This window comes from Artemia sp. Qi Xiang Cuo, chromosome 10, assembly GCF_049724085.1.
Source record: "Artemia sp. Qi Xiang Cuo chromosome 10, ASM4972408v1, whole genome shotgun sequence".
Taxonomy (NCBI): domain Eukaryota; kingdom Metazoa; phylum Arthropoda; class Branchiopoda; order Anostraca; family Artemiidae; genus Artemia; species Artemia sp. Qi Xiang Cuo.
The window spans coordinates 33,191,470-33,215,134 of NC_142803.1; the positions used below are offsets into that span (position 1 = coordinate 33,191,470).

The 23,665-nt window shown below is 35.5% G+C and overlaps 1 protein-coding gene across 2 annotated transcripts in view; it reads right to left on the reverse strand.

The window, feature by feature from the left end:
- Window positions 1–968: 968 nt before the first annotated feature.
- Window positions 969–23,665, reverse strand: part of LOC148947683 (uncharacterized) — a 232,109-nt gene continuing 209,412 nt past the window's right edge. Inside the window, exons 15-17 of one of the 2 annotated variants that reach the window (XM_089095360.1) lie at window positions 21,082–21,420; window positions 14,008–14,148; window positions 969–1,447 (exon numbers count right to left, since the gene is read on the reverse strand). In XM_089095360.1, the coding sequence (XP_088951486.1) occupies window positions 1,133–1,447; window positions 14,008–14,148; window positions 21,082–21,420 (795 nt within the window). In that variant the 3' untranslated portion in view covers window positions 969–1,132. The remainder of the gene's footprint in view (window positions 1,448–14,007; window positions 14,149–21,081; window positions 21,421–23,665) is intronic. The other variant, XM_089095361.1, reaches the window with a different exon arrangement.

Consider the following 23,665-nt stretch of genomic DNA (forward strand, 5'->3'; position numbering starts at 1 on the left):
TCTGCTGCTCTTTATTTCGCTTGCTTTTCTAGATCAATATATACGAATGCCTTAATTTTTCGAAAATAAACTTCGTCGAAATCTCCCAAACATGCAAATAATATAAAAACCTAAGAAAAATGGACATTTAGGGGCAGCGTATTTATTTGCTCAAGGTACCACGTTTTCATTTAGAGTTTTTAATATCTATACCAATTTTTTGAGGGTCTAAACAGCTTTTCTTTTGTTTTTATAAAAAGTATTATCATAGCAAAATAAAATAGAAGAAACCAGAAGAGCATTTTTTTTTCATACGTAAAGCATTAAAACTAAAAAAAAAAAAAAAACTTAAATGGGGTTCATTAGAATAATGGCGGAAAGAAGCAATCCAATAAGCTCGAAGAATGTTCAACATGTATTATACACCCTATTTTATTAACGATATATTTTTGGGGGAAAAGGACGGGGAGATGATGTGCAAGTCTTGAAACTGCACCTTAACAGCAATCTTAGGACCCTCTCTTTCCTAGGAGGTTTTTTTATTTCACCTAGAAAAACACTTTACTCAGCTCAGAAAATTCTTCCTGAAAATGATTTGCTTCCTCTTCTACGATTCAGAGAGAGGTCCACTGTGCTTTAGTTGAATGAAACTTAAATTATTTTTTTGTAACATTTATATCTGTTACTTAATTTGCTTTGTCTTTTATTTGCTTTACTTTCATTTTACTTGTCGAGGTAACTTAAAATCAATATTGAGTTCGCTAAATAATTGCTCTCCATGGTAAAAAGAAAATATTTTGGAGATTATACTTCCACTTTAAGTCAATGAGTGTTTTGGCAAAACCATCCATAATGATTGCAGCAGTAGTTGCCATCTACTAAAGACTGAATTAACAAAAAAAAAATTTTTGCTGATTTTGGACTGTTTTTAAGTTAACCTTCTGCCTTCTCTGTTCCGGTGGGATTCTCAATATTCCTAAAGTGAAAAGGCAAAAAATAAGATCTATAATTTACGCTGAAACACGGCATTATTTCAGTATATTCTACGAAAGGAATCAAATTAGAATGTAGACATTTTCGCAAAGAACAAACATTATTATTTAGGATACAACAAAAATAACACCTTTGAATTATTGCAAAATCTAAATATTACTCAAAGCAGCTCTGGAAAATTATCAGCTACCTCATTGTCTTCCACTATCCCGTTGACAATCCGATTGTCCCAAAAGGCGGCACGTTTGGCAATACCACTTTTAATACCTTTTGTAGATGCAATACCACTTTTAACACCTTTTGTAGATGCAGCAGCTTTTGATTCGCTTTGTCTAGCTGGAATAGTAACTTTTGCACTATCATTAGCACGAGAAGGAGATAGCAACTTTACGATTTTGTCTTGGGGTCTGACACGACTTAGTTCCAAGCCCTTCCGGAATTCACGAGGAACGTTTCTTGCTGTTAGGCTGTGAATCTGCAAGATATAAGGATTTATAAGTATATTTGCTTGACCCTTAAAAAGGACATGGAATATTAAAGGGCGCAAAATAAGGTACCTAATTGACATCAATTTTTACACAATTGAAAGGACTTTATAATCATGTCGAAGCCACTGGTTATAGATTTTCCTCGAAATAAATTCGCAAGAGTAATGTTTGACCCTAAAATTATTATAAAAGACAAGAAGTACCAGATAGACCAAACATAATACCTTATTGACACAATTTCAGACCAAGCCAAGAGGTAACCACCCTGTGTAAATATACATATTTCTCTTTTTGTTTCACAATACGAGCTTGAAAATATTTAAAGGAAGATTCAAGCAAGTTAGAAGTACTTAGGCCCATTGCTGTTTTTCCGGCCAAAGAGAAGGGAGTCTAACTATAGTGTTTATTTTCTGAATTCACAAAATCAGATAATAAACCGTATAGAATTCGAATATTTTCTGACCAATAATTGGGTTTTAAATGTGCATGTACATCTGTACAGTTAAAAATAGACATTACAAGGAAGGGTATTTTGGTTTACATGAGCCTGACAATATTACTTGGCTGACTGCTGAATATGTAATCAGACATGGGTCACAGATTTCATCTCGCTAAAATGGAAAATACCGTTCAGAAACCAACAATGTGGACTTGGCACACAGTAAAAAAAAGAGGAAAAGAAAGAAAAATAACTAATTTGTAAAGAGTACGATTGAACAATTATTTGATTCAAAATTTCGTTTAGTTGAAAAATTTATAAGGAAATTTTTGGTAATTTAACCTGAAAAGGCTATTTCAAAATTCAAAAATCATATTATAAAAATAGCCATAAGAAACACTTTCCATGATGAGCCAGCACAAGATTCAGCCCAGTTTTTTTTTTCACCCTCCATTGAGAGAGTTTGTTATAAGTTTTTAACCTCGGACAACCAGTACATTTTTTTACCCTCAGAAAAAAGTTCCATGTTTTACTATCCCAACAATTATTAGGAAAAAAAAATACTGTATCATCAGAAATTATCTTTTCTTTTGAACAAATTTTTTTTTCAACTCACTGACTTTTTTTCATTTACACATTTATAATATAGATCAGTTTGGTATTTACGGTATATAGAGCCCAATCCGTTCTGCGTCCCTCGTTTTCACTTATATTCATAGATTAAGACAACCTTCAATCAGAATCAAGCAGAACTATGATCAATTTCAGTGTCTGCGCACATAAGATGAGGTGCAGGATGTTCCGCATATCTTTGCGTTGACAATCGTTAAGGCTTCAGTTGCCAGATCTTCTTTGTAGAGACAGATGGCAAGCCTGTCACCCAATCTTGCAGCAACTGGTACCAAACCCCGGGACCAGACCAGTATTGCTAACTTGATTCCTGACTTAAGTACCACCTTTCCAGAAATTGCATTTCTCTCGAAGATAGAAGGTACATAGGAGCAAGTTCTTCATAGGGTGAGGTCCTGTGTCGCCCATAATGTCAAGAATCACCGATATATTTTTGATAGTTTGGAGCTCAATATTGATGAGTCTATTTACGACACTAAAAACTGGTTTCCTTTTCCTGTTTTGCTTGCTCAATATTCATAATTTTCACTTTTCTAAAAGCATCTTTATCTCTGCCTGAGCAGAACTCAAGCGATCTATTTCCAATAGCTTACATGTCGAGAAGACTGTCAGCCACCTCACTATTGACTGTCTCAAGAGTATGAATATTGAGCAAACTGTCATCAATGCATCGATAAGGATTGAGCGTGAATTCATGGGAACTCACTGAGATAAACCGGGACAGGCGCATTCATCTTGGATAGATGTCACTCTGCTTCTTCACTAATGCTTCAAAAACGACAACTGTTAGAAAGTTCCTAGATCATTCAAATTGTAAAACGATAAATTTACAACAGAATCTATTAACAAAGATGCACCTTATACAGGCAAATTTTCAAGATTGATCAAGAATATTCCTAAAGCGCTTGGCAAGGAATGAAACAATTTTGAAAAAAGGGATATTGATTGTTATTCAATTTTCTTGGGTTTGTGCATTAATTGAGTAATTAGTTGGAGCAGTTTGGAATTTTTTATTGATTTTAACTTTTGCCAGTTGAGTTCGATTTTTAGGGAATTTGAAGACATCGGGATGTTGCACCCACTTGTATACTAAAATGTTGATTTTTGTATTCACCATGATCGATTATATCAAATTGTATTCTCAAACCTTCTGCTACTTGCTCATCACGCACAACCTCAAATATCAACATTTATCTAGTGTGACTCCCTGACTATTAAGAAAAAAGTAAACTTGTGGGGTGTTTATGCGACATAGAAAAAATTGACTAGAAAATTAAGTTATTCTTAAGTGGCTTAGGCCTAATAACAGTTAATACCGTTAAAGGACTTTTCTTAAACACTTAAACTATCAGTAGAGTTGTAGTTTCAATTGGGGGAGGGGCGTGGATAGTTTTAATGGGCGAAGGGGGCAGAGGTTGGAGTTTTCCCTTTCCTTCTCTCCAAGACCCCCCCCCTCCCCGCCCAAAAAAACGAAAACATCTTTATTTTTGTATTTTCAGTGAAAATGGCTTTTTTGTGGCATTTTCAATGAAGAAATAGCAAAAAATTACCCTTCCTAGATTTTTCAAATAAATTTGTTCCCCTCCATCCCCAGTTTTTAAAAACAAGTACCCCCTACATATTCGTGAATTGATACTGCTGTAATTGAGTATGCAAACTCATCTAGTTTGTCACTTATGTTTCATGTAGTTTGTCATTTACTCCGAGAGTCACCAAATACTTTACAAATTACATATGGGATTTTATGCCAATTGGACTAAAAAAAACTCTGTGAAAATCTAGAATACATAGTGTTCCATATTTTGTCTAATATGAGGCAATTTAGAATATTCAGCACACTTTTTTGAAAGTAATTAGTTTGCAAGAATTAAGAGCACAATAATTCGGGGTGGTTCCAGCTGGTTAGTTGTACATTTCAAAGTATACCTGACAGTACAAGTGCCATAGCATTTAAGCGTTTAGACTGAATATATTTCTTCTAGTAGATAGCTAAATTTGACTTTCAGAAAAATAAACCTCTTAAAGATTCAAATGAAATTGAAAAAAATAGACATATTATTTCTCGTGAAGTTTTTCTAGCTTAAATATCAAATAAAATTTAAATCCCTTCACTAGGATTCGACTGTTACTACTTCACCAAAGTTAAAATATGAATAGTTCATCGGCCAAAGTGACCAAGTCTAGATTTTGGAATTTCGAGAACCGTGGAAGCTCTTGAGTGATTCTTAATTGAGTATGTCTCAAATACCCCAAATAGAATGTCCTATGAGTCTCCCCCTCACCCCCAAAAACAAATTAAAACAAAATATAATTTTTCAAATTAATTCGACCAGTTATGCCGACGGAAGAGGGATTTTCGCAATTCCATGAAATGCATAAATTTCTTAATTTTCTCACACTACTTGACTATCGTAAATTTTTACTTTTTTTAAATTCCCCCCCCCCTATCGAAAAAGATCACTAGCTAAGCATTTAAGTACCACAAGCTACATACTAAGAACACATTCTTTTTACTAAAACCCCCCAAATAAAAAGAATCAAGAAATCACACCCATATGATGGTTGGTATTTTGCCAGCAAAGCATCTTTTTTTGTCACTTTGCTCTATTATTCGGTTGTCACCTCAGCCACTAACACTCCCCAAGCAAGAGCAAAACAGCTTAGGACAGGTAGGAATAATAGGCAGCGCGATAGCGCTGCCTAAGTAAATATAGGGTGGTCACATATACTTCGCAGGGAGCTCATTGGATTGTTAATCAGAAGTTCTAGTGCCCTTTTTAAGAGTCAGTGATCAGAGGACAGCTAATTCCCCCCCCCTTCCCCACCCACAAGTCGTGTATTCCCAAAATGCATCCAACAGAAATTTTGAGATAGCCATTTCATTAAAAAATAGCCCAAAGATCATATAACATGGCCTTTGGGGTTGATAAGAACCATCAGAGCCTTGGGGCAAGGATTAAAAGTTATGCCCAGGGGGATTTAAGGTTTTTATGGAAGGGATGTTTCTAAAAACCTGAAAATTTGAAGTTCTTGCTCCTTTTTAAGAGTCTAAACTGATAGAGGGCAACCAGGGCTGACACAACCCCTCAGAGCCCTGTAAGTTATGCCCTGGGGGCATATAAGGTTTTTATGGAATGGGCGGTCGTATATACCTCAGATGGGGCTCACTTGATTTGAAGTTGGAAGTTATAATGGCCTTTTTAAGAGTCAAAATTGATTTGAGAGCAACCAGCCGCCCCCCGTACCCATTTTCCAAAACAAACATCCAAACAAAATTTTGAACCATCTATTTTGTCCAGGATAGTTGAAAGGTTCAGTAATTTTGTGCTTTGAGAGGTTACCCCCCCCCCCAGGCCTTAGGGCAGGGACTGTAAGTTAAGAAATTTGTTCATTGTTTACATATAGTATATATTATTGAGGAAAGCTATGCATGTTTAACTTCTACTTTCCTAAAATACGAAGTGCGTCAAGGCGAGTCTTTCAGAGAATGTTGATGGGAGAGTTGAAATAAATCAAAACATGTTATGTGTATATGGGTTGTCAAAAGAGCGTAACTCGGCAATGACTCAGTATATTAATTTGGAATTTTCAGGAATTGAAAAGGGAGATGATCAATTGACCAAAAAGGCAAATTTACACGCTACTACTACTAAATCTACCACTACTGCTACTACTCTACCTACTACTACCACTACTACTATGGTACCAGCACCTTTAAGGTTACGCGTATGAAGGTGAAAATTCTGCAGACTATTGAGGGGAAATTTAAACTAAATCAAAACACACTATATGCATGCATATTATCAAATGGGTGTATCTCAAGAATTCGTTTAGGTATTCAATTGGAAATTTCAGAGAATATTTTAAGGATAGGATCAATTGATAAAAAGATAATATGTGCATGTCACTACTAACACTACTACCACCGCTACTTTTTCTGCTATTGTTAATAAACTACTCCAACTACTACTTCAATTACAACAAATTGAAAGGCTTAGAGTAATAAGATGAAAAGTGCGTCAAAAACGCACATCAGCAATATTTTTGGAACGACTTGCCGTGTCAAGGTAAAACTTCTGGGGCATCATAAAAGGGATGTTAAACTGACCAAAAGGCAAGAAGTATGTGCTACTACTGATATTAATATTGCTGCTACTACTGTTTCTACTGCTACAAATAAAACACTAATACTGCAACTACTTCTCCTACTACCACCACAGCTGGTGTGATACTAGTACTATTAAAGCTAAGTCTAAGAAGATAAAATTTGAGAGAATATTGATGGCAAATTCAAACTAACAAAAGACACTATGTGCATTTAGATTGTCAAAAGAGCATATCTTAAGAATTGATCTTTGTATTAAGTTGGAACTCTCAGAGAATACTTAAAGGGAAAGATCAATTGACCGAAAGGTAATGCATGGACACTACTACTAATGCTACTACCACTGCTACATTTACTAGATCTATTTTACTATTACTATTGCTCCAACTACTACTTCTTTTACAACTACTTCTAAGGCTAGGAGCATTAAGATGAAAATTTCAAGAAGTATATAAATATACAGTTTATCAAAAGGACATATCGACAATATCTTAGCAATGGGTAATTGTATTAAGTTGTGTACTAATATTGCTGCTGTGACTACTATTGCAACTACACCTAAGGGTATGAAGGTGAAATTTTTAGAGAATTTTTAGGGGGAAGGTAAACTTAATCATAACACGCCATCCGTATGTAGGTTGTCAAAAGGGTATGTCAGCAAAATCGTAGGAGCAGTTTTACAGGTATTTGTGAAATAAAAACTTAGAAGGCTCGTTGTGGGGGCTTTGTAATCAACCAAAAGACAATATTTGCATAATACTACTGCTTCTACTCCCACAACTACTACTACTGCTACTACTACTATAACTACTGGTGCTACTTCAACTGCTATTAAAGCTAAGGGTATTAAGGCGAAAATTTCGGGCAATATTGAAACTATATTGAACTAAATATAAACACATTAGGCCCATATAGGTTATCAAGAGGACGAATAACCAATGTCTCAGGGACGGTTGATGGTATTAGGTTGAAGCTTTCATCGTGTTTCGAAGAGGATGTCGAAAAAAAAACAAAGGTGCTATGTGCATACTGCTACTCGTGCTACTACTGCTACTCAACTCTTGCTACTACACAAGCTAAGAGTATTAAGGTGAAGCTTTCAACGAATATTCAGGAAAATTTTGAACTAAATCAAAATGAGCTATGATCATCTAGAATGTCAAAAGGGTAACAAAACAATATCACAATAACAGCTTACATTCAGTCTTCGAAGTGAAAGCACCTGTTTTGAGACTTATTGAATTTCAAAACTCGCATCGGAGTTGTATTATTGTACTGCCATCAACTTTAATTAATTCAGCAATTATAGAAGTTTCACAATAAGTGAAATAGTAAACTTCAACAGATTACTGGAAGTAATCAACTCACTGTGGGTAACAAAGACAGTATTTTCCGTCGAAAGAAGTGCGCAAAAAAGTGTGAGTTATTGATATTCGGACATTTATCCCACCTGAGAAACAGTAAACGTGCGAAACAAACAGGCGCTGTTAGAAACTGGGGGGGGGTCAAAAATATGCCCCCGTGCGAGTAAGTCTCTGTTTTTGCTTATTTATTAGGCTATGAGATGACGGAAGTTATTTTAGTATCGATTCTGGCATTATCCGAAAAGTTACAAGCGATTGATTCGAAGCTGAATAGCCTGCAAGAGGGTCAAAACTCAGCAAGCGGGGCAGTACAACATTTGTCAAATGAATTAAGACTTGAAATGAGGGTAATCAAATCGGAAATATGTGCAGTAAAAACTAGAATCCAAAACACAGAGGAATTAAGTACACTCCAGAACTCCCATAGACGAATTCTCGAGAAGGAAGCTCGAAGGAAGAATTTAGTAATTGATGGGTTGCAGGAAAGCAAAGTCAATATTTCTTTCAGTGAAGAGCTAGCGCTTTATCTTGCAGGAAGGGCTACCCTTGACTTGACTTGCTTTATTTACTACTAATTACAAAATAAACTATATACAAGCAACCGCCCGGGGAAGGCTCAAAAAGCCTGATGAAAGACGGCTGCAATCCTCTAATTCTCAACCTTTTACAAATTTCTATTAAAAAAAAAAAAAAAAAAAAAAAAAACCTGAACACTCTCTCTCAATTAAACATTAATACCAAAAACTATGAAGAAAAAAAAAAAGAAAGAAAAAAAAAAACTAAAAAGATATTAATAATGACAATAATAATAAATTACCTCCCCTCTCCCAATAAATATTTTTTTATTTTTACTTTAAACGACCCAATGTGTTCAGCTTCCTGAACGCCAACTGGGATATCATTCCAAATAGCCGGAGCCAAATACTGAATTCCGAAACCTGCACATGAGGTGTCTCGATACTCAACCGTAAAATTTTCCGCCTCTCTAGTCGCATACCTGTGGAGTGAACTATTTAAGCGAAAAAAATTTGTAAAAACTGGAGGACATACATCATTCCAACATCTATAGGCAAAAATAGCAGCTTGGTAATCGCGAATATGACCAATATCTGACCCAAAGTAATATCCGGCCTCACGACTTACAGGATGTTTTCAGATTACCATCAAAATCGGGACCACGTCCTACACTTGTTCGGTTTTCAAATGCGAATCAAAGAGACATTATTTTGCGTAACGGGAGAGTTTTTGGATAAGAACGAGTGTTTGTGACTCCGGACTATTCACCTGAAGAACGAGAGATTAGAAACAAACTAAAACCGATACATCAAGAGGCACGCACCAAGAACCTGAAAATTAAATGGAAGGGAATGAAGTTAATAGTTGATGAAACCACTGACGAGTACGGTAGAGAAACTGGCATTGTACGGTGACATAATCGATGTACTCAAGTTGAAGCCGCAAACAATCGAACGGAGGGAACGAGCTCCCAAACTCGCAGGGAAGAAACAATCAGTTTCCGGTCTCAATACGCAGACACATTTATAAGATCCTTGTCAATAGAGACCGTTTTGTCAGAATTTGGATCAGTTTTGGGAGCGAGGGTGAAGATAACGACAAGTAAGTCCAAGAATGGAGAATGATAGAAAAAACGGTGAAAAAGAGGAACTCGCGGGCCATGGGAAACAATTTGAAGGTAATTTGTTTGACGAGTGGAATATTCAAGGTCTTACAAGTGAAAAGTTGGAAAGGATTAAACAAACAAACGATTTTGACGTGTTGGGTATTTTAAAGACGTGAAAAAGTGTGGAGGAAAGTGTAAATATTGAGGGGTATGAAGAATTTAAAGCATGCAGGAAAAGAATAGAAATAGTAGAACGTACGGGGGCCTATCTGTATTCGTAAAAGAAAGACCGTTTGCTTCAGTTAAAAGGCTACCTAGTAAATCTGAGAATGCTGTGCGGATTATGCTTTGTTTAAAGTGCTCAGTATTGTATATTATGTTAGGTTCCGTATATTTACCGCCTCAGTCTAGCTCATATTCAAACGAAGATACTTGGAAACTTCAGTCTGAGGAAATAGCTGCTCCACGTTTGAAGTACCCGTGGATGGGATTTATATTGACAGGAGAATATAATGCGTACACAGCCGATTTTTACAACAACGTGATGCTTGTATGGTTTTAATTTTGCAGATCTTGCAATTCAAGAAGAAGAAAGTTTGGAGAATTTAAGGGGAAGGCATACAAAGGACAAGGGAAGGAGAAAGAACACTTGGGGAAGTAAGCTTTTGCATTTTGTGGGGAGTATGGTTTGATTATGGTTAATGGGAGGGTTGGAATGGATAAGGGGATACGAGAGTTTACATGTTTTTCGGGTAAGAACCCAAGTTTAATTGATTATATTTTAGTTGATGGTTGTCTTTTGTCGTGTTACTTGGATTTTTAGGTTCTGGAAATGGTTGGCTCTGACCATTTGCCAATGCTGTTAGAGATCAGAGTGGAAGATAGCCAAGGGAAAAATAAGGTTATAGAAAATATTTGGAAAAAAAGTATACTATGTTTAATAAAAAATATAAAATAGAGAGAACAGTAGATATTTATGATGAAGCTTTATTTAAGGTTAATGTAGGAAACCAAAATTTAGAGAAAGAGATGGAGAAGATTACTGAGTTAGTTGAAGTAGGCAAAGTAAGTGAAGCAGTATGCGATTAAAAAGAATCACTGAGGCAGATATGCGAACTACGGAAAGAAAATAAATCGACGAAAACATTTTTTGATTACGAGTGTGAGGGTCTTCGAATCATCGTACAAGAGAGCCAGAGGAAAGTTCGTCAAACCCAACCGCAAGGAATAGAGAATAATTTAAGAATTTACAGAGAGAATAGAAAGAATATAAGAGAATATATGATGATGATAAGAGAGAAAGAACAATGCGAAGCAGCGAAAAAAGAAAAAGAACTTGTTAAATGATTCAGGGAAAAGATGCACATCAATTCTGGAAAGCTGTACATAGGTCGCTGAAGGGAGAGGCACACAAGCCATGTTCTTTGGAACCTGAACAGTGGGAACAGCACCTCAAAACGCAATCGTTAAACGGAAACCGAATGGAAGAATATCTCCAAACATTTTACCAGAAATTATACCTTTTGAACCCCTGACAGAAGGAGATACGAAATTGATAGCATCAATTTCGGAACAGGAGATATGGGAGGTCTATCAAATCAGCTAAAGAAAAAGCTACAGGCCAAGACGGAATTCCACTACGACTATGGAAAAGGCAAAAGAAGTGTGCATACCACTTTTACTGTCGTTTTCAGTCACATATATTTTTATTGCAGCTGGCCAATAGAATGGACAACATCTATAGTTTAACCATTATATAAAAAAGGAAACAGCAAAGAATTCTGGAATTAGCGACTGATCCATATTTCTCCCATTGTTAGGAATAATTTTTGTAAGATAGAAGATAGTCAGCTAAGAAAATAGCTAGAAGACTTAGGGAAATTAATAGAGGAGCAGGAAGGGTTTAGGAAAGAACGGGGTACAATAGAGCAGGTTTTTTATTTTGTATAGTTATAGTTAGAAAAGGAATTATGAAAAGAGGGGGTAGGATGTACGTAGCATTCCTGGACGTAAGAAGAACTTTTGATAATGTGATAAGAGCTATGCTAGTTAAGCGACTTTTGGAGATAGGACTGCATGTAAGTTTTGCTAGATTCATTGTAGGAATATATAGTTCAGTAGGCCTAGTTGATAGAATACTAGATAAGGTATCCAGGAGAATATTGGCGTGAATAGGTTTAAAATAGTGATGCCCACTGTCACTGATTTTGTTCAACGTGTAGATTAATGATATAGTTGGTTTCTTCAAGGAGAAAAGCGCTCCGGATGTACTGTTAAGAGTTTCGAAAATATGCATGCTTTTGTTTGCTGGATGATCTTGCTATCATAGCACAATCGGCAAAAGACATGCGAACATTATTAAACATAATGGAGAAATATTTGGACATGAAAGGATTAGGGTTAAATAAGAAGAAAATTGTAATTGTAGTTTTTAGGAAAGGTGGAAAATTGTGGAAAGATGATGAATTTAGATTTAAAGGTGATTTTATAGAGATTAAAAAAGGATCGTGTGTTTAGGATTATTTTGGTTTTTCGGGCCCGTAAATCCACTCCCAGTGTTGTACTGGAGTGGGATTTGGGACTAAGTAGGTTAAGAAAAGATAGGTTAACAAGAATGGTGAAATTTTGGATAAAAATTTCCAGAAGTAAAAATAGGTTAGCGAAAGAAGCGTATTTTAGTTTGTTGGAGGATAAGATAGAGGTAGGATGGCCGAACGAAATTAGGAAATTTCAGATGAAGTAGGATATTCGTATTTTTGGAGTGAAGGTCAGGAATCGAATTCAGATACAGTGGCTGATAAGGTAAAAGAAAGGTTACACGAGCAAGGAATACAGCAGTGGCAGGCTCGGAAGGAGGCCTCGGGATCTCTGAGTCTGTATAGTACGGTGAAGGACACGTGGGGGGAAGAAGTTTATATAAGTTGGGGTTGAAAGGGAAGAAATAAAATGGACTTTGAATTTAATGGGAAGGTCTATTGATATTGGGGAAAGAGAGAGGAAATTTAGGGGCCATAGTTTTGACCCAGTCACTTGTCCGATGTGTGGGGAAGATGATGAGGGTATTTTTCATATTTGGGGGAACTGTAAGGAATTGGCGGATCTGAAAAATGAGCGTTTTTCGCTAGTGTTGATAGATAGAAGGTGGGTGGAAGGAATTGTAGGATCACAAGTTAAAATGACACTAAGGAATCTGGCTAATTATGTTGATGAAGGGCTTATACATCGTGAAAGATGTATCTCTTATAAATAATTTCGTGAAGATTCATATATAAGTACGTTTTTTCTTTTTAATTTATTTGTGTTTTTCTTGTTAGACCTTTCAGGGTAAGTTGTGGCGGATTTTTAACTAGCCAGAAGACACTATGAGTACACTTTTAACACTACTTCTACGTTTACTGTAACTAATGACACTAAGGGCATTAAGTTAAAACTTTTAGGGAACGTTTAGGGAGAGTTTCAACTAAACAAAAATTCTATATGCAAACAGGTATTAAAAGGCCATATAAGAAATATCATAGGCATCGGTACTTTACCATAGCTAGTAATATCACTGATATTTTAAAGGAGCTAATGTGATTGAAAATTAAAAGCTCTCAAGCCCCTTTTTAAAAATCAAAAGTGATTGGAGAGTATTCAGCCCTCCTCTTTAGCCCATAATTTTCCAAACACTTCCAATCCAAATTTTAAGACAGCCATTTTTGTTCATCATAGCTGAACGGTCTAGTAACTATATGTCTAGGATTATTGGGTAGGTCAACCCCTCAAAGTTATGCAATTTGCCCATTATGCACAAAAACTAAATTTTGCATTAAATCAAATCAAAACGCACTGTATGTATGCTGGTTGCCAATAAGACATCTCAGCAATATCACAAGAACGACTGAGGGTGCTAAGTTCAAACTTTCGGGGCTGCTTCTATCACTACTTCTTCTCTTAAAATTTAAAAGAATCATAAGAGTGTAAGTGTATCCATGCGGTCAAAGAGCATGGATAGAATTTTTGGGAAATGGTATAAACGAGCAGAATTTAACATGAGTAAGGCTCACAATCCCAAGGCCAGAACATAGTTTTCCCTTTATTGATCAAAAATACAAATGAATCTGCATTGTCAGTTTAATATACATATACTGATATTTATTCCTTAAAATTTTAACAAAATTTGATTTATTAAAGTTATAAAAGTGAAAACATTTAATTTTCCTTCGATAAAGCGCCAATTATGGCCTGGCATTGAGAAGGCATAGGGATTGTTTTAATTTTCTTTGAAAAACTTATTTAGTGGAAAAAGTTTGTTTAATTAATCAATAAACACAACAGACGTAATGAAAGAATGCCAAAAAGACAAAAAACTAACACTTTGAAAAATTAATAATTAATTAAAAACTAACTCGATATACTCCAATTTCCTCGTCTTTCAAGTTCTTAACTTTATTTTGAACATTTTGACTATCGCCAGGTATTACTCCTGCGACATGTTTTTCGGTCGACTCATTCGCTTTCCTCGCCTTTCCTTTTTCTTGAGAACCTACCTAGAAGATAAATGAAGAAGGTAAGAAGGTAAAATGTGAAAAAACTCTCTTCTCACTAATACCCCGTTTAGAAGCATGAGGAAACGCTCAAAAACTGATAAGTGCTATGGGAAAACCGATCGATTTTTCCCATAGTACCGATCGGTTTTGGGGATAGGAATTTCTTCTAGTTCCCCTATGTTACTGATCGGTTTTTCGTAAGTCGTCGAGCAAAAACAAGCAAGTATTTTTAAAATTGAAAAGCATGTCAACTATTAAGCACGCGAAAGTCCGAGATTTAGTGGTTCTTACCCATCAATTTTTATCCAGTACAAGTAATCCTTTGTGTAAAACTAACACGAAATAAAACGATACTTGGCAAGAAATTAATTTAGCTTAAAGACTTGGTGTGTACAAGTGCACGTTATCTGAGCTTTTTAGGAAAAATTTTGCATCTACCGTTTGAACACTTTCCCCTCGTATCGATTGACTTTTCTCGTTGATTTTCCCATACATCAGAACGGACCATAGGGGCAACAAATACTAGAACAATGAGGAGTTCAAATAGCTACAACGCCATCAATTCCTTAAACTTTAAAAGGAAATCAACGTGGGCTATTTGTACGCGTCTTAAACAGGCTAATTTTGTATACCAATTTGCTATTTTAATAAAAAAAAATAACCACGACCAATCAGCAAATGTCAGGTAGGACAATAGTAAGTGCAGTTTTGTCTTTTCTGCTATAAATTAATAAAAAGCACATTGGAATCTTTATTGCTTGTTTAAGTGTAATATCTGGCATCATTAACCTTCTCGTTAAATTGAATTTGTCTGAAGAACTGGTTTAGCCTGCCTACCAGTCCAGTGGAGAAGGCAGGCAAGCCTAGCAGCCCCAAACCCAGGGGTGCAATTGGGGACCCCCCAGGTACAGTCTTTTTATTTTTCTGCCTGGTGCCTACACCTCTACGTAGCTGTTATTAGAACCTTTTTATAATTGTTTGTGTCAGCCAGAAGATCCTTTGCCTTTTGCTGTTAGTTTGTAGCTTGATTAGCCTAGTTTGGAGTTCATTTTCGCCCACATGGGTGACAACTCAAAAAAGAGCCATAGACAATCTTGTCACAGAGAGATGATATCAGACTGCTCCACCCAGTACAGTACAGCTGAATCTATTAATGAGCGGATTACTATGCTCACCTCACACATTAACACCCTTAAAAACAAGCAGAAGCTAATTGCAGATTCACTTAATGACCAAAACCTTAAATCTACTATGGCAGAAGTTGTCAGTGAGGCACTGTCTAATGAGGTTGGTTCTTTGGTTGAGGCCTCTGTTAAAAACTTGCCTCTAGTCATGTGCCTGCTGCTTTTGATGCTAACAACATGTAAATTATTAAACAAGAGGTATACAATAGTCTTAAAATGGATTTTGATGTGCTTGTTGAAAAATCCCTAAAACAATATGATTTGAGGATGTCAAAGCTTGAATAATCTCTTCATTTGCTTGACTCAGGTTTGTCAGAGCTGCAAAAATCTCTGAAACCAATTCAAATCAATGTGGATCATCTGTGTGATCAGTTTGACCAAATGAAAATTTCAAATCAGCTGATCCTATTTGGTTTCAAAGAAGACCCTTATCCAGAAGCTTCTGAAAGCAAATTTCTTGGATTTTGCAGTACTAGGTTTCCTGGTAGTCCTTTGACTAAGAACGACATATTTTCTGTTAAGAAGGATTGGAAAACAAGGCTCAGGTTTGAAATCTCGCCCACTTGTTGTGGAATTTTGTAGTCCAAGAATGCAGCAGGTTATTCTTAGAGAAAAGAAAGGTTTGCAAGGTAGTGGTGTCTTTATTTCTGAGTCACTTACAAAGCCTAGACTTCAGCTACTTAATTATGCTAAATCAAAGCTTGGGAAGAGGTCTACATGGTCTAGTGGAGGAGAAATACTTACCAAGCTTTTTGATGGTAAAGTGATTACTGTTAAAGAGGCATCTCAAGTTGATGTTCTCCATCAGTCAACTACAGCCCATCCAAGCCCCTCCCAGGACTGAAATAAACCATTTTTCCCCTTTTAGCTCTGTTGTTTTTTTTTTTTGTTTTTTTTAACTCTTTATGATTTAATGGTTTTACTTATGCTTGCATTTATTTTGTTTTACACTATTCTTTTAAGTAAATTCCATAAACCGTTGATAACTCTTTCCTCTGGTTGCTTCTTTATTGTTTTACCTTTTCTTTATTTTGTTTTTGCCTTTGTACTTGTAATTGTTTGTTTTTTTTTAATTTTTTTTTTGGCTTTGTAGCTTGTTATTGTTATTTGTCTTGCAGGGTTTTTTTTCTTCTCTTTCTTTTCATTGTTGCCGATAAGTTTCACCTTTTTAGTTTCAATTTACCCTCTGCTATTTCTGTCTGTTTGTTTGATATCTTGTTCATTTGTGAAGATATTGTGTGCATTTGTTATGTGTGGTAAATCTGGCTGATTTTTCTTTTCTTTTGAATCCTTCTATTCTTAAATCAGTTATCTTTGAGCAACCAAGTAGTGCTGGCAAACAAGAAGCCCACGCACTTGACCCTCTTCTTGAATCTATGGTTAATTCTAGTTGCAATTTTCACACTACTATTGCTTTTTGTGATAAAATTATGCCCTCTTTCTCTTTAAATCGTTGCTTAAATGTATTTTGTTTGAATGTACATGGGATACAAGATAAGTGGGATTGTCTGAAATCATATTTGTGGTCTGATAATTCTTGCCCTTTTGATGTAATTGGTTTAACAGAAACATGATTATCTGATAGTGATTATTTAACAGCTTATGATATGCATGGTTATATCGCTATTCATGTCCCTAGAATGGTAACAAAGTGCTCAGGGGGCATTTCTTTATTTATAAAATCTGATATTAAATTTAGTAGACGGTATGACCTTGAATCCTTGTTTACTTCAGTAGTGTCTAATAGTAGAACTGTTTATTATCTTGTCATTGATCTTAAAAGCCAGTTTGGATGTGATACTGTTTGTTTGTTTTATAAGCCCCCTCCTTTTCCAACACATCTGTTCTATGATTTGCTTAATTAGCTATCTTGTGTTGGGACTTTCTATAAAAACGTATTTGTGTTTTGGAAGATTTTAGTTGTAATTTAAATGTTGGATCAAGTGATGAATGTGATCATCTCTTTGATATGCTTTTTTCTTCTGTGCTACTTCCTTCAATTTTTTACCCTTCTCGCGTTTTTGCTACAAGAAGTTCTGCTATTTTATTTGATATTATTTTCGTTTCTCATTCTCCTAATTTGGACATTAATTGTGATCTTGTTTTCACTAATCCGTCTTATCATTTTCCTATTTATTTATCACTTTTTGGGCCTAAAACTGAGACTGCTGTGAATGAGCAAGGTGAGTCTTCTTTTACAACTTTTACAGATAACGAAATTTCTAATTTAATTCTTAGTCTTCAGAGTAATGATTGGTCTATTGTTCTTGAAGCTAATGATGTTGAATGTGCAACAAGTTTATTTGTGTGTCGTATGGGAGCTCTGTTGGATAAGCATTTTCCTCTTAGGAAGAAACCCAAATGCCCATGGATGTCTATAGGTCTGATCAATGCTACACATATGAAGGCGTCTCTGTTCAAGGTTGCATGTAAAAGTAAAATACAGGATGATCTTTTGAAGTATAAACATTATAAAAATATACTTACAACTTCAGTACATGCAGCCAAAAAGCTCTATCTTTCGCGTCGAATTGATGAGTGTAAGGGGAACTTGCGAAAGTTTTGGAATGTAGTTAATGAAGCTATTTCTCGCAAGAAACTCAAACAGTCCCCCCATGTCATTACAGGAATGCTGATGGATCTATTGTGGATAAAAATTCTTCAGCAAATGCCTTCAATTCGTATTTCACCACTCTTCCTTCAGTTCCCATTCAACCCAAGAGTAGAGTAAGTAGTTTTCCCATAGCAGAAAAGTCGTTTTTCCTTTCCCCATGCTGTGATATTGAAATTTATAGTATTATTTCCCAGCTTCCAAGTAGCCGTTCAGTTGATGGTTTTGGTTTGAGTAATAATGTTCTTAAAAAATTTGGTCAGTTTGTTTCTAACCCCATCTCACACATAACAAACCTCTCTCTTTCTTCTGGTATTTTCCCTCATTTATTTAAAGTTGCTAATGTTTTACCTTTACATAAAAAAGGTGATTCATCTCTAATTTCAAATTATAGACGCATTTCTCTTCTTTCTGTCATCTCTAAGGTTGTTGAAAGAGTAGTGTATCGTAGACTCTCTTCATTTGTTTTTAGTACTAATATGACTGCAGGAAATCCTATCATAACTAACAATCAGCATGTTTTTCGTCCCGCTTCCTCTACCTCGTACGCACTTTCAGATGCAACAGAGATTGTGCTTTTCAATTTGGAAAAGGGCTAGCGTGTTTTGGGTTTATTTCTAAACTTTTCAAAGACCTTTGATATGGTTGACCGCTCTGTTCTTTTATCTAAACTATCTTCATTTGGAGTACATGGAGTCCCACTAGAATGGTTAAGGTCTTATCTGTCGGGAAGATCTCAGTATGTTTCAGTTAATGGTAATTCTTTCACTACTTTGCCTATATTGAAGGGTGTCCCACAGGGCTCTGTGCTTGGACCACTTTTGTTTTTAATTTACATTAATGATCTCGTTGATGGTCTTCATCCCCTTGTGCACCCTATTCTTTTTGCTGATGACAGTAACTTTTTCATTGCTACAGTAGACCTGCCATCTGCCACTTCTCTAGCTCAAGGTATTCATGATAAAGTTAAAAATTGGTGCTGGTCAAATAGTATGACTCTCAACAGCCAAAAAAGGTACTATTGTACACTTCAGGACCCCTCATCGTATGAGAGACGTAAAGGAGCCAATCATCCTGACTTATGGGAATGATGTTATACCACAAGCTACTATGGTGAAATTTCTTGGTGTGTATCTTGACTGTTTTCTCTCTTTTCAGCCTCATATAACTCACACCCGTTCCCTCATCCTCCGCAAGTCTTCAATACTGCACCGGGTTAACTCATTTCTTCCCCAAGATATTATGCTTTCTCTTTATTATGCTTTTATTTTTCCTTACCTTTCTTATTCCTCCTCTGTCTGGGGTAATACTAATAAATCTCTTCTCTGCTCACTTCAAAGAGCCCAAAATAGGGCAGTGAAGGCTACTTTTCTTCTCCCTCGGCATTACCCTTCCTCTGATCTTTATAATGATACTCGAATAGCTCCGCTGGATCGTATTGTGGGTAAAATTAATCTTTAGTTAATGAATTCTGCTTTTCTAGGCACACTTCTACCGCCTCTGTAGCAATTTTTCTCACGGATAGGCTCAGATAGGTACTTGACTTTTTTACGTAGTTTTTCCCGTAGACTTATTTTACCCAAACATTCATCTAAAGCAGCCCAGAGGTCTCCTGTTTATAAATCAATTCAGTTATGGAATTCAATCCCACCAGATGTCCCGTTATTTCTGTCTGCAAAGGCAGTTATTCGTCGTGTCTTTCCAGTTTAGTAATTTTTCTCTCCTTCGTTTATGTTCCCTGTTTTCTCTTTTCCTAGTGTTTCTCCTTTTTGTGTTTTTCCCTTATATATCGTTATTATTACATATTTTTTTTTTCTTTACTGTATGGTAGCGTTTATTCTCTTTAATCTTTATTTCATATATATTGTTTGATTTAGAGTAATATTTATGTTTGTTTTAGTGCTTTATTATGTTGTAAGGCCCACAACAAGCCAAGCTTCTTGGGCCAAATAATTTTTCTTTACGTTTGTAATAGAGTTTAGCATTAATAAAATGATTGATGATTGATGATGATATCACTCCGTTGAACTGGGCATTGACCTGGCCATTGACTGATTTCTGCAGTGAATCGCTTTGGCCGTCACAAAACCAACCTATTCACAAAAATCAACAGACCAAAAATTTAAATTTCAACGAGCCATCACTGTTCTGTCTCAAAGACTGCCTAATACAGTTGTATGTGCTATACGCCCGACTGAAGACAAAATGTTCATCTGCAGAAAATAATTTAAAAATATTTTATTGAATATTCAATGTCCCATTGGTCGTTTCAACACGGTCAACCCTCTCTGTCCCTCGTAGGGTAATCAGAAATAGGAATTATCTTGACTGGAACATAAAAAATACTGGATATTTCTTCGTTTAAGAAATTAATTAAGAAAATCCTTTCTAGTAAGGATATTTTTTTGCTCTGTTTTTTTTCTCTCTCTGTCTCTCTCTCTCTCTCTCTCTCTCTCTCTCTCTCTCTCTCTCTCTCTCTCTCTCTCTCTCTCTCTCTCTCTCTCTCTCTCTCTCTTTCTCTCTTACCAATTGGAAATATTACAACTAATCTGGAGGTTGCTAGATAATAGCCACCTGGAATTGTCAAGTCTATGCTCAACTTATGACATACGTCTGAGTCAGGTCTAGAATTAAAAGGGAATATGTTTCATATTTTATCTTTATTATCCATAATTTAAAGCAGAATCTAAGTAATCTAGGAAGTAATCATAAAAACATTTTTCAATTTTTTTTTCTTTTGTTAAATATTTATCATAAGTAACTTTTTGTTGGTTTTGATCTTTTTTCAGTTTTCTCATCATCTGCATTTTTTCGTAATATTTTTAAGTTCTTGGGAGCTAGCACCCACTGTTTTTGCAAAAATAACTTTTGATTTTCTCTTTTCCACTTATTTTTAGCACAATAACTCTACAAAGCAGCTTTGAGAATCGCAACCAAAACTAGTGAAAAATAAAAAAATCCCTTGATAATTTTTGGAATCAGCAGATGTAATTACAGAAAAGAAAGCTATAGTTTTATATGTAACCAAATTACTTTTGGTTAGCAATATTAGAAGGAAAAGGAAATAAATACGAAGAAAAAGAAGAAAAAAAGTGTCTGGGAAGAAAAGATCAAAACAGCCAAACTGCCAAAACTTACTTCGTTTGTTTCAGCAGTGTGTTTGAACAGTGATGCAAGCTTCTTTACAGATGGCAGGACGGGTACTTCTTGATTTGAAGCAATTCCCTCATCATCATCACTATTTTCTTTGCATTTGCTTCGTTCATTCTCAAAATTTTTGACTAGTTTTTCCTCTGCAAGCTTATCAACACTTTGGCAAGATATTGGCGCAGGCTTATCCTTACTGGATTCACTCAGAACTGTGCACCCTTTTTCTGATTTACTTGGGCCACACTTCTTGCTCACATCCTTGGCTATGGATTTTGTTATACTGACTGGGCTATCCTGTTTTTTCAAAGGAAGATTAACGGCTGAGTTCTGAAAGACAAGTCAACATAAATGACATCTATCATAATGAAAAATGAAAGAAGCAGCTAATTTATCATTTTGTCTAGCACAAAAAAGAAGAAAACGACAATCCAGAAATAGAGACAAGGCAACAATGTGGTAATATGAAGTAATAACTGTTTCCTAACATTTTATAGCGAGATTGATCACGAAGCACTATCACTACCTGAGGCGGTCAAAACTAGCGGCAATCCAAAGAAGTATTTTAACTTAATAGTGCAATTTATTTAGACTACGAAAATGTAGGCTGGTTGTCAGAAACCAGCAATCGTAGGCACTAATTTTCAAGAAACATTTGGACAGAAAACAATTTGACAATTTTTCAAAGAATTTAAAAGAGAAAAAAAATTTGCTGTATTATTGACAAGTAACGGAAGTTTGATATGCTTTCCGTCAATGGGAGTCAAACTCATGCATTCCTATTAACTAGGCCGACAATTCTACCCTTGAACTACAACTGTTAACAAAAAAAAAATTGATACAAAAGACGCGCTTTTTATTCACACTAATAATAATAAGAAGTTACGATAAACTTAACGCACAGAAGACTTTTAGCGACGCAGGGAAAACTATACACAAATCAGGAGTGTCGGCGAGCACTTAAAGATATCCCAAAAACTGCCTGCGATGAACCCAAGTTCTAAAAAACGAGATATTAAAAAATAATAGTAATGTATATATTGTTTGACCTATTTACTTTTCCAAAAATGTCAAGCTCAGGATTTAAATTTTAATATTCTAGAATATGTCCCAAGGGTTGGCAGAAATGATATAAATATACACTGAAATTGGTATACACTGGATATACTAAAAAATACACTCAATTTTGTGGTTTTATGGTGGACTAAAATAAACTGTCTATCTATCTATTAGTAACATCTTCTGAGGGCAAATTTGCGTACGCTGAGGATTTTTTAGATAAATTCAGTTATGTACCCACTAAAAAGGGTTACCTCTCAGAGTGGTCTAGTGTTAAACAAAGTGCCCCAAATACTGTTAACTCTAGAAACTGGAAAAGTCATTGAAAGTCCCTTTAGCCCCCTGGACACAATTTTGAAATTAATTTTCCTCCGTCAATGCTAAATTTAAACGTGGACCCCAGGCAAAATCAAAGGAGTTCATCATAAAAAGGCTATTTCAACATTCAAAAATGTACTTTAATCCAGTGTATTTTAATAACAAAAAAAAAGTTCCATAATATAAACTACGAATATAAAATATCGCTACTGGTGCATTATACAGACACTTCTAAAAATTCGAGTTTGGTTAATGCTAATGAAATAAAATAAAATAGGATGAATATATAATAGTCTATAAACAAATTTGGGTTATATATTTGCACATTAGGGGGATGGGGGTTAAAGCATACTATATATCAGATACGTAACCTAACATAACCTGACCTAACCTAGGTACCTCCCCCCCTAACCCCCAAAAAACAACAGTTTAAATATCGTAAAAGCAATGAAAACTACTCTTTGCATTCCATTTCTCAATAGCGGTCTCTTGAAAATAACCAGTCTGGCGGGTTTCGTCTCTCATTAGTACATGAAAGTGTACGTTTAACGCACCAGTACCAAAATATATAGTCAAGATACCTACGCTGAAATTTATTACAGCAGGTGGGGGAGGAGCGGGGATCCAGTTTAAAACAAAACAAGCAAATTTTACAAAAAATACAGGAAAGTTGGAGTAAATCGTAAACAAATTTGAGACTTCCTGCATTCATGACCTAGTCACAGAGGTTACTGCCGACAATTTAGCAAAACAATTTAAATCATGCTCTATAATAAATATCGGTATTAAATTCTTTCAATGTGCTTGAAAGCATAACCAGTTATTTAACAGAAATGTCTGCATATTAAGCTCGCTTAAACAAATATTGATTAAATATTTTTTTGTATAATAAAATACTCGTCCTGAGAGTAGGGATGACAATTGGGGAGAGGGAATAATCACCTCTAGATTTCCTCCCTCCCCTATAGAATTTGAAAAACACCTCAGGACGGTATTTCCATTGAAAAAAAAATCCCCCGACATGAAAAATTTAGTATTGTATCTTCCTTTGACAAAATCTGAAAAAAAAATCACATCCCCATCCCCCAATTTTCTGAGGAGTGCCAATTCTGGTACCCCTGCCTAGATTCGATATCAGGGTTTCCATTTTGAAGAACATTTGTCTCTGGAAGGGTTTTTTTTCTCTAGAGAAGAAAAG